This window comes from Argentina silus (genome assembly GCF_951799395.1).
Source record: "Argentina silus genome assembly, chromosome: 22".
NCBI classification, from domain to species: domain Eukaryota; kingdom Metazoa; phylum Chordata; class Actinopteri; order Argentiniformes; family Argentinidae; genus Argentina; species Argentina silus.
The window spans coordinates 567,733-580,697 of NC_139676.1; the positions used below are offsets into that span (position 1 = coordinate 567,733).

The following is a 12,965-nucleotide window of genomic DNA, read 5'->3' on the forward strand; positions in this document are numbered from 1 at the left end:
ATAACACAGGGGCAGGCACCTTAGACTGATCTTTGAGTTGGACAGACGGGATCCTAAGTAACGAGGGGGTCATTCTGTTCTCCTCTCCGAAGCGCTGGCAGGTACTGGATACAGGTACGGGCAGAAGGGGGCGGGGCCCGTGACATCATTAAAGTCCGCCCTGCCTGATGTCTGGAGGTGTCAGACGGAGGACCAGTTTGAACCCGTTTTAAAAACGCATCGTTTGTTCTCCTCATTTACGTGAAGTAAACATCGATCTAGCGGTACTGGATCGGTCAAAGCGAGCTTTCAGGGCACGGCTTTTTCACCAATATCAAGTCACATCAGACCGGCGATTTTCCTTCAAGACAGAAAGGACAATGGGTGCTTTTTAAGAGTATTTTGTTTGTAGTTGGCCATAGTGACGGGTCTAGGATCAGTTTAGAACCGCCGCAAACCCTAACCTTCACCACTAGGGGGGCGGGGACGCAAAACGGGCCTTAGACCAGCGCCTTAAAAGCATCTTCATCCCCCTCCAACTCAACAGCACCGTTCCATCACAGCAAAGGAATGAAAACACAGACCAAGAGTACCTGAACAGGGCACCTTGAACCTGCACTCCCCAACGCCACCTACAGGTGGCGTCACATACGCTATTCTACTGCTGGAAAACACATCACCTACTGTACATACTCCCCAACACAAGGGCTTGTGGGATGAAGACACCCTGATGACACTGATCTAAATTCAGTTAGGGTTCAGTTAGGGTTAGGGTTCCGTTCGGGTTAGGGTTCAAGTTAGGGTTTACCTCCTTTAAACGGTTGAGGTCAATACGTGGTTCCGGTTAAGCTGACCCTAGATCTGCTTCGGGCTCAGAGCAGAGGAGAGGTTGGGAAGTTTACGATACATTCGTGTTTGGCCGACAGACTTGCAGGCTGAAGCCGGAGGCTGCTGACGGGACAGTCGAGAGAAAGGTCCGGAGATCCTGGAGGAGGAGGAACGGAGAAACAAAATGGCCGCCTCGCCCCGACTTCAAAATATATACCTTTACATATATAAAATGCAAGCTTTTGGAGCATATAGAAACAGTCAGCCCGTAGGTGTGGTAGAACCCAGTAGTACCTGTACATTGACCCCTGCCCCCCCCCCCCCCCCCCCGCAGAAAAATTACAAATATCGGCACACGTAAAAAGGCTACCGTTCTTTTTTTGTTGCGTATATGTAGCTAGCGTCGTATCAAAAATATGTCGCTTTAGTAAACAAACTTAGAGAAGAGTCGCGTTCCTCAACGCTGGACATCTGCGACCTGACGTCCTGGAGTCCTGATGAACAACGGTTCCTTTTTTTTATTTTTTGTTTGTTTGTTTGTTTGTTTGTTTGTTTGTAGTCATGAAGTCGACGTGTTGACGAGGTCGCGGCCGCGCCCCGTCCCGAACGCCCGCCCCGCCTCCCCGTCCCCATGGTGACCGACCTGTCCAATCCCCACACGCCTGCCGGGGTCACGGACGGTGGGGGGACGGGGGCGGTGGGGGGGGAGTGTCGGTATGGGGGTACGGCCGCGATCTCTGCTGTGATGAGCACCTTTATGTCTCCATGGCAACTTAGCAGCAGCGGTGTTCCGGAGGAGGAACTCCGAACTCCTCCAGAGCAGAAGTGGAAGACTGTTTAGAAATCGGCCCCTTTGTCCGTCTGTCTTTCCATCCATCACTCCTTGGATCCATCCTTTCTTTTTTCCAGACTTCTGTTCCTCTTCTGTTTACTCTTCACTCACGCAGTGACATTCTGTGTACCATTCCAAAACAGACCCTCTGTGTGTGTGTCCCTGCCCCCCTCCCAAAAAAACAATGTCCTCTTTCTCTCTCTTCTATCCATCCTCCTCTTCTTCAGTCCATTCGCTGAGTCATCCCCCTGTACTTCCCACTTCCTCTGTTTCAGTCGACCTTCTCCACCTTCCCGATGATCTTCTCCTCGAAGATGGGCAAGATGGCGTCGTCCTCCCGGACCTCCTCGAACACCACGCCACAGTCAAACTCATCGCTCACCTTCTTGAAGTAGAACCTGGAGGGAGGGAGGGAGGGAACACACACACACACACACACACACACACACACACACACACACACACACACACAATGGATCAGTGTTAGTGTAGTTGGCATGCAGCTGTACCATCTTCCACAAACACTCAGGAGACAACAACAATAATAACAAGTGTAAAGAGTCATCCATACCGTCACTTCATTCTGGACTCAAATTAACTTTAAAAATTAAAATAAAACACAGTCCCATTTCCTCTCTCCAGAATGTCCTGGCGACTCCAACGTATCGACAGCCGAGCTTTAAACATTTAAACGAAAAAAAAAAGAAGCTTATTTTCCCCCCCAAAATGGCAGTTTCCACGGCAACGACCTCTCACCTGTAGAAGCCTTTCTTAGTGAGCAGCTCCTTGAACTGGCCCAGGGTCACGACCCGACCTTTGACGGTGGTCCGGTAGGGGATGGGCTCGCCGCAGAAGTAGTAGGCCACAGTCACATTCTCACACAGCAGCTTCTTACCGGACTTATGCCTGGGGGGGGCGGGGAGGGGGGGGGGGGGCGGGGGCGTAGAGCAGGCATGTAAACAAACAAACAAACAAACAATCACAGAAAATGCATATATATAAAACATGTCTGATGAAGGTTGTGAGACCATCATGTTTTTAATCTGAACTTGGTTTAGAATTTTCTGAAGCTGGATTTTAAACACAATGTTTCAGTCTCACAACCTTGGCAGAGGGTCGGACCTTTTCTACAAACATGCGTGGATTACAAATCTATTTAAAACGTCTCTTTTTGTTTGAGCACAAAATCCACTTAGCTGTGGATTTGAGAAGAGGACGCTTTATTTTAACCCTAATCTGTATCTGTCAATCCTAATCTCTGTCCTCTCCTCTCTCTCCTCCAGCCGGCTCTGGGAACAGACCGACATACACGACCGTCTCCTCAAACACACCATCAACCAGCTGCACTATCCAAAAACTAGCAATACGACAGCACGGGGGAGAGGGGGGAGGGTATTTAAACTTGAGGAGTGAGTTTTACCATCTCAACTCAGTTATATCTACACCAGCGACCCCCCCTGCCCCAGCCCTGAATCCTGACCCCTCCACCCCGACCTCCGACCCCTCCCTCCCCCTCACCTCTCTCTCTGTTTGGCCTGCAGCAGGGCGGTCCTCCGCCTCTCCTCCTCCAGCCTCCTCCTGGCCTCCTCCAGCTGGGTGAGGGGGTTGGGGGCCGGGTTGGGGGGCATGGTGGGGTCCTGGATGAAGGGGTGGGAGGGTTGGACGTTGTTCCGGAGCTGGGCGCTCACCCACGGGTGCACGGCCCCCAGGCGCTCCACCGAGGCGGGCCGCGACGGCTCCATGTTCCCCTGGGTCTTCCTGGAGCCCGTGGTGCTCCTGGGGGGGGGGGGACAAGAGAGGAGGATAGGGTTAGGGACAGGGAGACAGGACAGCCATGACAATAACACACTGGTCAAAACCCCGACCTGTGTTTCATCTGTATCTGTGTTCTTGTCTCTCCCTCAACACACCCTGTACAGTCTCTCTCTTTGTGTGTGTGTGTGTGTCCTCTGTGTGTGTGTGTGTGTGTGTGTGTGTGTTCTTACCCGTGTGTGTTCTTCTTGTGTCTGAGAGCCTCTCCCTCCATCATCCACTGCAGGATCTTCTGGTTGCGCTCCAGATCCTCCATGGGCACCTGGGCCTCCAGGCCCCGCCCCCCCTCCTCCGCCTTGACCGCAGGCTCCGCCTTCTTGGAGCCGCGCTTCGACAGGGTGCTGCCTTTGCTGCTGGAATACGACACACACACACACACACGCGCGCACACGCGCACACACACACACACACACAGGTGAGTAAAGGTATAGACAAACAAACCAACAAAGAATGCAATCAAATCAAATCAATTGTTGGAATATGCTCATTTTTACACACACACACACACACACACAGGACAAACACACAGGACACACACACACAGGACAAACACACAGAGACACACACAGGGCACACACAGAGACAGACACACAGAGACACACACAGGACAAACACACAGAGACACACACAGAGACACACACAGGGCACACACAGAGACAGACACACACACACAGACACACCTGTATCCCATCCCATCCATGGTACTGGCCCCAGCCCCGTCTGCGTAGTTCCGGCCCTTGCCTGCATAGTGGTGGGCCTCCCCGTTCCAGAGGAAGCCCCCCTGGGCCCTAGAGGCCGCCAACGCTGCCTCCTCCTGGGGGTCTTTGGGCTTGGCGCCCCCTGCTGGGGGGTGGTGGTGGTAGGGGTGTTTGTGGTGGTACAACCCTGGGAGAAGATCAACAAGACTGCGGTCAAACTCTGCGCTCAATAAAACAGGTGTTTTATGTCAAGATTGTTCTCACACACACACACACACACACACACACACACACACACACACACACACACACACACACACACACACACACACACACACCTCTCCTGCTCCGTTACCTGCTCCCGCTCCTGCGCCGTCTCCCTTGGCCCCCGGCTTGTGACCCTTGACCCCCAGCGGCGCCCCTTGCGGCCCCCGGGGGGCAGGGTAGGGGTAGGGATGGGGGGCCGCCGCCGCCCCCCCGTCGGGCGAGCGGGACTTGGGCGAGTGGCGTCCCGTCCCGGGCGACTGGCACCCGGGCGTCTTCATCACCCGCTGGACGTGGTCGTCCAGGATGGACTCCGGGTTCTCCTCGTGGGCGTCCAGGAGCGAGGGCAGGCCGCCGTTGTACGCCGCCTCCGCGTAGCGGGCGTTGTAGTGGGCGGGGAGGGACGCCGGGGGGAGGAGCTTGTTGTTGTTGTTGGTGGTGGTGGTGTTGTTGTTGCTGTTGCCGTGGTTGTTGGCGAGGGACGTCGCCACGGAGATGTCGGCGTCGTCGCCCTCCTCCTCCTGTCAGGGGAAGAGAGAGGGGTTAAGACGTGACATCATACACACACACGCGCGCACGCGCACACGCACACACATACACAGGACAAAACCAGGCTGCTGCTTCCTGTTGCGCCATCATTTTAAGCATTTAAAATCCCACCAATCACAAGTCCTGATTAACGGATACAGATACGACTATGTTTATAATGAGAACCGGCACCTGGTTCTGTCTCTCTTACACACACACACTCATACGCATACTCACACACACACACACACTCATACGCATACTCACACACACTCTCTCTTACACACTCTCTCTTACACACACACACACACACACACACACTCTCACTCTCACTCACACACACACTCATACGCATACTCACACACACTCTCTCTTACACACTCTCTCTTACACACACACACACACTCATACGCATTCTCACACACACACACACACACACACACACACACACACACACACACACTCACCAGGCGGACTCTCTTCAGCCTCTCCTCCAGCCTCTCCTGGGCCTCCCTCTCCCTCAGGACTCCCTCCAGGCGACTAATGAGGTCAGCAGCAAACCGCTCCGGCTCCACATGGATGTCCTTTGGCATGCGGTACGTGCGCTACACACACACACAATCACAGACACACAGAGACACACACACACACACACAGAGACACACAGACACAGAGACACACACACACAGAGATACACACACACACACACACACAGACACACACGAATATGTGATATAAATGAAAATGCTTATTCATCAAGTCTTGGAGAAATTGTAGTGGGTGAAATCAATTGTGTGTGTGTGTGTGTGTGTGTGTTCTTACAGGTATATGAGGTAGGGGGTGTGTTCTTACAGGTATATGAGGTAGGGGGTGTGGTCTTACAGGTATATGAGGTAGGGTGTGTGTGTGTGTGTGTTCTTACAGGTATATGAGGTAGGGGGTGTGGTCTTACAGGTATATGAGGTAGGGTGTGTGTGTGTGTTCTTACAGGTATATGAGGTAGGGGGTGTGTTCTTACAGGTATATGAGGTAGGGGGTGTGTTCTTACAGGTATATGAGGTAGGGGGTGTGGTCTTACAGGTATATGAGGTAGGGGGTGTGTTCTTACAGGTATATGAGGTAGGGGGTGTGTTCTTACAGGTATATGAGGTAGGGGGTGTGTTCTTACAGGTATATGAGGTAGGGTGTGTGTGTGTGTTCTTACAGGTATATGAGGTAGGGGGTGTGTTCTTACAGGTATATGAGGTAGGGGGTGTGGTCTTACAGGTATATGAGGTAGGGGGTGTGGTCTTACAGGTATATGAGGTAGGGTGTGTGTGTGTGTTCTTACAGGTATATGAGGTAGGGGGTGTGTTCTTACAGGTATATGAGGTAGGGGGTGTGTTCTTACAGGTATACGAGGTAGGGGGTGTGTTCTTACAGGTATACGAGGTAGGGGGTGTGTTCTTACAGGTATATGAGGTAGGGGGTGTGTTCTTACAGGTATACGAGGTAGGGGGTGTGTTCTTACAGGTATATGAGGTAGGGGGTGTGTTCTTACAGGTATATGAGGTAGGGGGTGTGTTCTTACAGGTATACGAGGTAGGGGGTGTGTTCTTACAGGTATATGAGGTAGGGGGTGTGTTCTTACAGGTATATGAGGTAGGGGCACGCGTCCGTTGGCTTTGGCACTTTCATGCATCTCTCTGCGATGCTGCTTGCGATACCTGTACGGAGGAATATTATCCCTGTGACACACACACACACACACACACACAGGTCAGATCAATACATTCACAACAGATTAACTAAATTATCAAATCAACTAAACTACTAAATGTGTGTGTGTGTGTGCACTTACACACTGCTGTCGGGCAGTGAGAGTGTGTCTGCGTCGCTGGACATGCTCTGCTGCTCGCTGTCGTTAGCGCTGGTTGCCGGGGCGCGAGCGTAGCCCATGTTGACGTAGTACGGGTTCACCGGCTCCCGCCACGGCCTGGAGGGAGAGGACAGAGGTGAGACACACACACACACACACACACCCTACCTATACACACACACACCCTACCTATACACACACACTCACACACTCTCTCTCTCTCTCTCTCTCACACACACACACCCTACCTATACACACACACAGCTCCTACCTATACACACACACTCACACTCTCTCTCTCTCTCTCTCTCTCTCTCACACACACACCCTACCTATACACACACACAGCTCCTACCTATACACACTCACACCCTACCTATACACACTCACACACTCTCTCTCTCTCTCTCTCTCACACACACACCCTACCTATACACACACACAGCTCCTACCTATACACACTCACACCCTACCTATACACACTCACACTCTCTCTCTCTCTCTCTCTCACACACACAGAGGGAGAGAGAGGAAGCGTAAGGAGGGAGGAGGAGGAGGAGGAGGGAGGAGGAGGAGGAGAGAGACAGCAGTGTTCTGGATGAAGCAGGTCAGTCGGTGGGAGACGGGGGAGTGAGAGGGGGGGTCAGAGGGGGAGTCAGAGGGGGAGTCAGAGGGGGAGTGTGTGAACAGAGGTGAAGCTCCTACCTATACTCGCGAGTCTCCTGCAGCCTCCTATTGGTCGAGGCTCTCTGGGGGCCGGACTCCATCAAAAGTCTCTCGGTCAGTCTGCTAGCAGGCGTATCGCCACACTCCTCCTCTTCCTCCTCCTCCTCCTCCTCCCCTGGCTCCCTCCGCCACTCCACGTCCTCCGTGAGGGTGGGCAGGTACCCGGCCCCCGACTTGGCCGTGCCCGAGGAGGGGCTGTGGTCGCTGGGGGGCTTGGGGCTCTCGCCCCCCGTCCGGGTGTACTCCAGGTAGAGGTCCGACTTGAGGAAGAGGGGGTAGGTGTTCTCCTCCATGGTGGTCTGGATCTCCGTCTGGGCCTGGCGGGAACATTCATTCAACCTTTATTGAGACCGAGGTCTCTTTTACAAGGGAGCCCTGCATACACACAGTTTGCAATAACAAACGTGATTTAAACATTTCACAAACATAATAATGTGGTCCTCTGTGGCTCAGCTGGTAGAGCATGGCGCTGACAACGCTTAGGTTGTGGGTTTGATTCCCACTGGGACCATCTATACTGAAATGTATAAACTCACTGCAATGTAAGTCTCTTTGGATAAAAGCATCAGCTAAATGGCATAAATTATAATAAAACACAACCAAGAAAAATGAACACAGACACAGAACATGGCGGTGACGCTCCAGAGCCCAGACCATCTGTTTGTCTGTTAACTCATTCAGGGCCGCTGCCCAAATCGTCAACATCCTAGAACGCCACCTGTGACTTTAATCGCCAAAACATGACGATGCTTCATGTCGTAGCCAATCAGAGTGCTGTTGCTAGGTAAACCCCACATGAACCGCTTCAGTGGCAGTCTCGGTGGTGAGGGTTCCGGAGGGTTCTTCGGCAGTGCAGTGACTTAAACAAGCACCGTCCGCCGTAATGACCGAAACGGGACGGCGACCGTCTTTGGAACAGGAAGGAGAAAGTTAAAAAGGTAGGAAGTGAGGTCTGTGGGGGGCAACTTAGTGGTGTAGCACACTAATGCACTTACCACGTAATCGCAAGGTTCCTGGTTCGATTCCGACCCTCGACCTATCTTGCATCCCTCCTCTCTCTCTCCCATCCTTCCTGTCAATCTCTACTGTCTCTATCCCAATAAAGCAGAAATGCCCTAAAAACATATTTTTCTTTTTTTAAAGTGAGGCGTGTGTGTGTGTCTCTGGACATCTGTTGTGATGAACCAGCTGTTCTCACGGTTCCTTCAGCATGGACGCGTGACGCCAGATCTGGACCCAGCCCAGTCTACAACGGGACCGGAGCCCGGCCGTCCGCTCTCTGTGCTGCGGTCCAGTCATTCCCACCCCGGCATGTCTCCACCGTATGGAAGCAACGAGCCATATGATCCGATGTTTTCGGGATATTTTCCAAAGTAATATTGTGAATAAGAAAATGTGGATATCGCCCAACCCTAGTGGTTATGGATCACCTCTAGCACCCGCCCCCACCTATCCGTACTTGTCCCCTCCCATATCCATACCTGCCCCCCCCCCTCACCTCATCCGTACCTGCCCCCCCCCTCACCTCATCCGTACCTGCCCCCCCCTCACCTCATCCGTACCTGCCCCCCCCCCTCACCTGTTCGAACATGGCCAGGTCCAGGTGCAGCCTCACCACACAGTCTCTGATGAAGCTCTTGGTGGCCGGCTTGATCTGCCGGGAGACGATGCCGCTGCCATCCAGCACGTACTTGCGGTAGATGGCCTTGGCCAGCTTGGGCCTCTTCTCCTGGGTGGTCTTCCTGAAGCCGCTGCAGGCGAACCAGAAGTCCAGCAGGTCGGCGCAGCCCTCCTGCCTCAGGAAGCTCCGGAACAGCTGGATCCCCTCCTGGTCGTCCAGCAGCGAGTGGAGGGACTCGGCCCACTTCAGGTAGGGCGGGGTGGGGGAGGCGCTGCCCTCCGGCTCGTAGCCCAGGTCCAGGTCGGGCCGCCTGGGGGTGGCCGAGGGGGCCTCGGTCCGGAAGGTGTCCGCCGCCTTGGAGGGGGGGTGGTAGTAGGACTGGACGGGGGGGCCCCTATGGCTGGGGGCGAGGCTGCCCCCTTCCTCCCCTGGGACCGGGGGCCGCGGGGCATTCTCTGTGAAGTGGCCGTGGCCGTGGCCCCCCAGGTAGCCCCCGCCCCCGGCCGGTAGTTCTCTGACGACGCTCATGTCTCTGGCGGGGGGCCGCCGTGGCCGTTACGGACCGAGGCGACGCAGTCAGGCCCGCACCGCTACGGCTGCTGCTGGCGAACAATTCTCCCTGGAAGAGAGGAGAGAGGGATGAGGAATGGAGGAGAGAGGGGATGAGGAATGGAGGAGAGACAAAACGGGTTCCCAGAGAAAGACAGAATGGAAAACAGGGGGATGAGGGACTGCTTATACTGTTTATATACTGCTTATACTGTTTATATTTTTTAGTACTTCTATTTTATTTTATTCTATTTTAAAACTTATTATTGCACTACTCTGTGGCACTGTCACCTTTGCATTTCACTGTATACTTGTATGCACGTGACAAATAAAGAATCTTGAATCTTGAGAGAAACGATTCTCCCTAAGAGAGTCGGATGAGGGACAAACTATTCTCAGAGAGAGAGACAGAGAGAGCAGAACAGAGGAGGAGAAGGAGGAGGAGGACTGAGGGAAGAGAGGGAGCAGGAGGAGGAGGAGGACTGAGGGAAGCGAGGGAGCAGGAGGAGGACTGAGGGAAGCGAGGGAGCAGGAGGAGGAGGAGGACCGAGGGAGCAGGAGGAGGAGGACCGAGGGAGCAGGAGGAGGAGGACCGAGGGAGCAGGAGGAGGAGGAGGACTGAGGGGAAGCGAGGGAGGAGGAGGAGGACTGAGGGAGCAGGAGGAGGAGGAGGACTGAGGGAAGCAAGGGAGGAGGAGGAGGAGCAGGAGGAGGAGGACTGAGGGAAGCGAGGTAGGAGGAGGACGAGGACTGAGGGAGCAGCAGGAGGAGGACTGAGGGAAGCGAGGGAGGAGGAGGAGGACTGAGGGAAGCGAGGGAGCAGGAGGAGGAGGAGGAGGACTGAGGGAAGCGAAGGAGCAGGAGGAGGAGGACTGAGGGAAGCGAGGGAGCAGGAGGAGGAGGACTGAGGGAAGCGAGGGAGGAGGAGGAGGAGGAGGAGGACTGAGGGAAGCGAGGGAGCAGGAGGAGGAGGAGGAGGACTGAGGGAAGCGAGGGAGCAGGAGGAGGAGGAGGAGGACTGAGGGAAGCGAGGGAGCAGCAGGAGGAGGACTGAGGGAAGCGAGGGAGCAGGAGGAGGAGGAGGAGGGTGGGAAGCGAGGGAGCAGCAGGAGGAGGACTGAGGGAAGCGAGGGAGCAGGAGGAGGAGGAGGAGGACTGAGGGAAGCGAAGGAGCAGGAGGAGGAGGAGGAGGACTGAGGGAAGCGAGGGAGCAGGAGGAGGAGGAGGAGGACTGAGGGAAGCGAGGGAGCAGGAGGAGGAGGGTGGGATGTGATTCTATGTAGAATGACTGTGTTTTACGATGGAAAATATGCAACTGCGAATAAAGTGACATTAAAAAGAGACATCATCTTGCTGTACTGAATTAACCCTGAATAAATAAACAAACACATAAAAACGAAAGAGCTAAACGGTCACAACAACAACTAGACATGACAATACCACCAGATCTGGATGTGAGATCTGCCGTGTCTTTCTGTGAACGAATCTCCAACAACAACACAGGCAACATCTAAAGGCTAGCTAGCTGCTACACCAGCCCACTGACAACGCCATGGCTGACTGTTAGCTGCTGCGGCTCATCACAATAACACAGCTAAAGTTACCTGCTGGTTATTATGTTGTTGGCAACATTGGGGGGGAAATCCAAGTTAACCCTAACGGAGGCTAACAACACCAGGTTGCTCCTCTGTTCTTTCCCTGGCTCGCCAGAGGAACCCAGCGGCTGCTACTGAGCTAGCTAGCAGCCACCACACAATGCGTTTCAGCGAGCTAGTCGGCTAGCCGGCTATTACTACGACAACCCGATGCTATGCTAACCTCCCAGTGCTTTGAAGTGGGATCCCATTCATCTTGGCCTGTCGCAAAGACGGTGGGGGAGGGGTACAGCAACAAACTCCACAACCACACAAGACGGGCCTTTCCTCCACGAAACCACTTCAGCTAGCTAGCTAGACTACTGCTGGCACACAGGCGCCGAGCTCTGCGGGCACAGCTAGCGGCAGTGTGGCGTCCTGATCCGGGGGCACACACTTAAAACCCGGTCGACCAAGGCGCAAAACAACCGAGATCCTTCGATCAAGGATCAAACAACACAAGAAAGCGGAGGCACGTTTCACCCCTGGCCGCTAAGCGCTAAGCTAGCCAAAAAAAAAACCCTCTAACATCCCGTCTTGGTTAAAAGTATCCGTCCTACCGTTTCTGAAAGCCTGCTCCCCGTTTTCCACCGCATCGGGAATACTGGCGTAATCTGTTGACTCCGAAAAGCGGCATAAGGGCAGCTTTATGGTATTTAATATTCAAGAAAACAGCCCGCTGTCTTGCCCTCAACTGCCCATGGTGGTCCGCAGTACACTCAAGCGGAGGGGGAATGCGTGAGAGTGTGTGTGCGTGTGTGTCGGTGTGTGCTGCTACGGAGTGTGTGTTCAACAGCGCCGCGGTCGTTACGAACGAAACACTACACCGAAACACAACACCGGAATGTCCAGTGGTGAAATAGTCAGTTTGATTGAAAGATTCAAAATGATTAATTTCCTCAATTTAAAGTCGAGTGATAAAATATAATTCTTACAGGGAATGTGGTAAAAAAAAAAAGGTTTGCAGCATACTGTAACAGCCAGGCAACCAGGCAATTAGGTTGGGTATATAGCCGATAAATAATTGATAGGCTACATTGCAAACATAATTTATTTTCCCCATCATTATCTTGCAGCTATATACATGCATCACTAGGCTTTACCACCAGTCAGTGGTGGCCAGCGCAGTGTGTGTGTGTGGGGGGGGGGGGCACCTCCTCCACACCCTGGACACTGTGGAGGAGGTGGCCAATAGGAGGATGAGGACCAAACTCCTGGCCATCATGGACAATCCGTCCCATCCCCTACATGACACTGTGGCAGAGCAGAGAAGCTCCTTTAGCAACAGATTATTACAACCACGTTGCACTAAGAAGCGCCTTTGGAGATTTTTTCTGCCTGCCGCAATAAGACTGTCCAACTCCTCCTCCGGCTGGCTCGATCGGGGTGATCAGAGTCAGGCTGGGGGATGTTAAATCATACTGGACTGTTCTTACTTTATTCTATTATTCTATTGTCACTTTATTTTGTTGTTGTTGTTTGTGATGTGAGCTGCTGTAACGCCTTCATTTCCCCTCGGGGCTCAATAAAGTACCTATCTATCTATCTATCTATCTATCTATCTTTACATGTAGGGACAAGGGACTGAAGGAATTCATAGAATATCCGATGCCTTAACAGGTGAGACGTAGCAAGA

At 53.4% G+C, this 12,965-nt stretch overlaps 1 protein-coding gene across 1 annotated transcript; it reads right to left on the reverse strand.

Moving 5' to 3' along the window:
• Nucleotides 1-1,162: 1,162 nt before the first annotated feature.
• LOC310821790 (axin-1-like) lies at nt 1,163-12,037 on the reverse strand. The gene is made up of 12 exons (XM_083694009.1): nt 11,890-12,037; nt 9,105-9,765; nt 7,505-7,842; nt 6,782-6,916; nt 6,572-6,668; nt 5,409-5,546; nt 4,505-4,934; nt 4,132-4,336; nt 3,625-3,804; nt 3,158-3,415; nt 2,396-2,545; nt 1,163-2,037 (listed from the first exon to the last, which is right to left on the reverse strand). Exons 2-12 carry the CDS (start codon nt 9,672-9,674, stop codon nt 1,911-1,913), a joined length of 2,628 nt encoding a protein of 875 aa, XP_083550135.1. The 5' UTR covers nt 9,675-9,765; nt 11,890-12,037; the 3' UTR covers nt 1,163-1,910.
• Between the last annotated feature and the right edge of the window lie 928 nt (nt 12,038-12,965).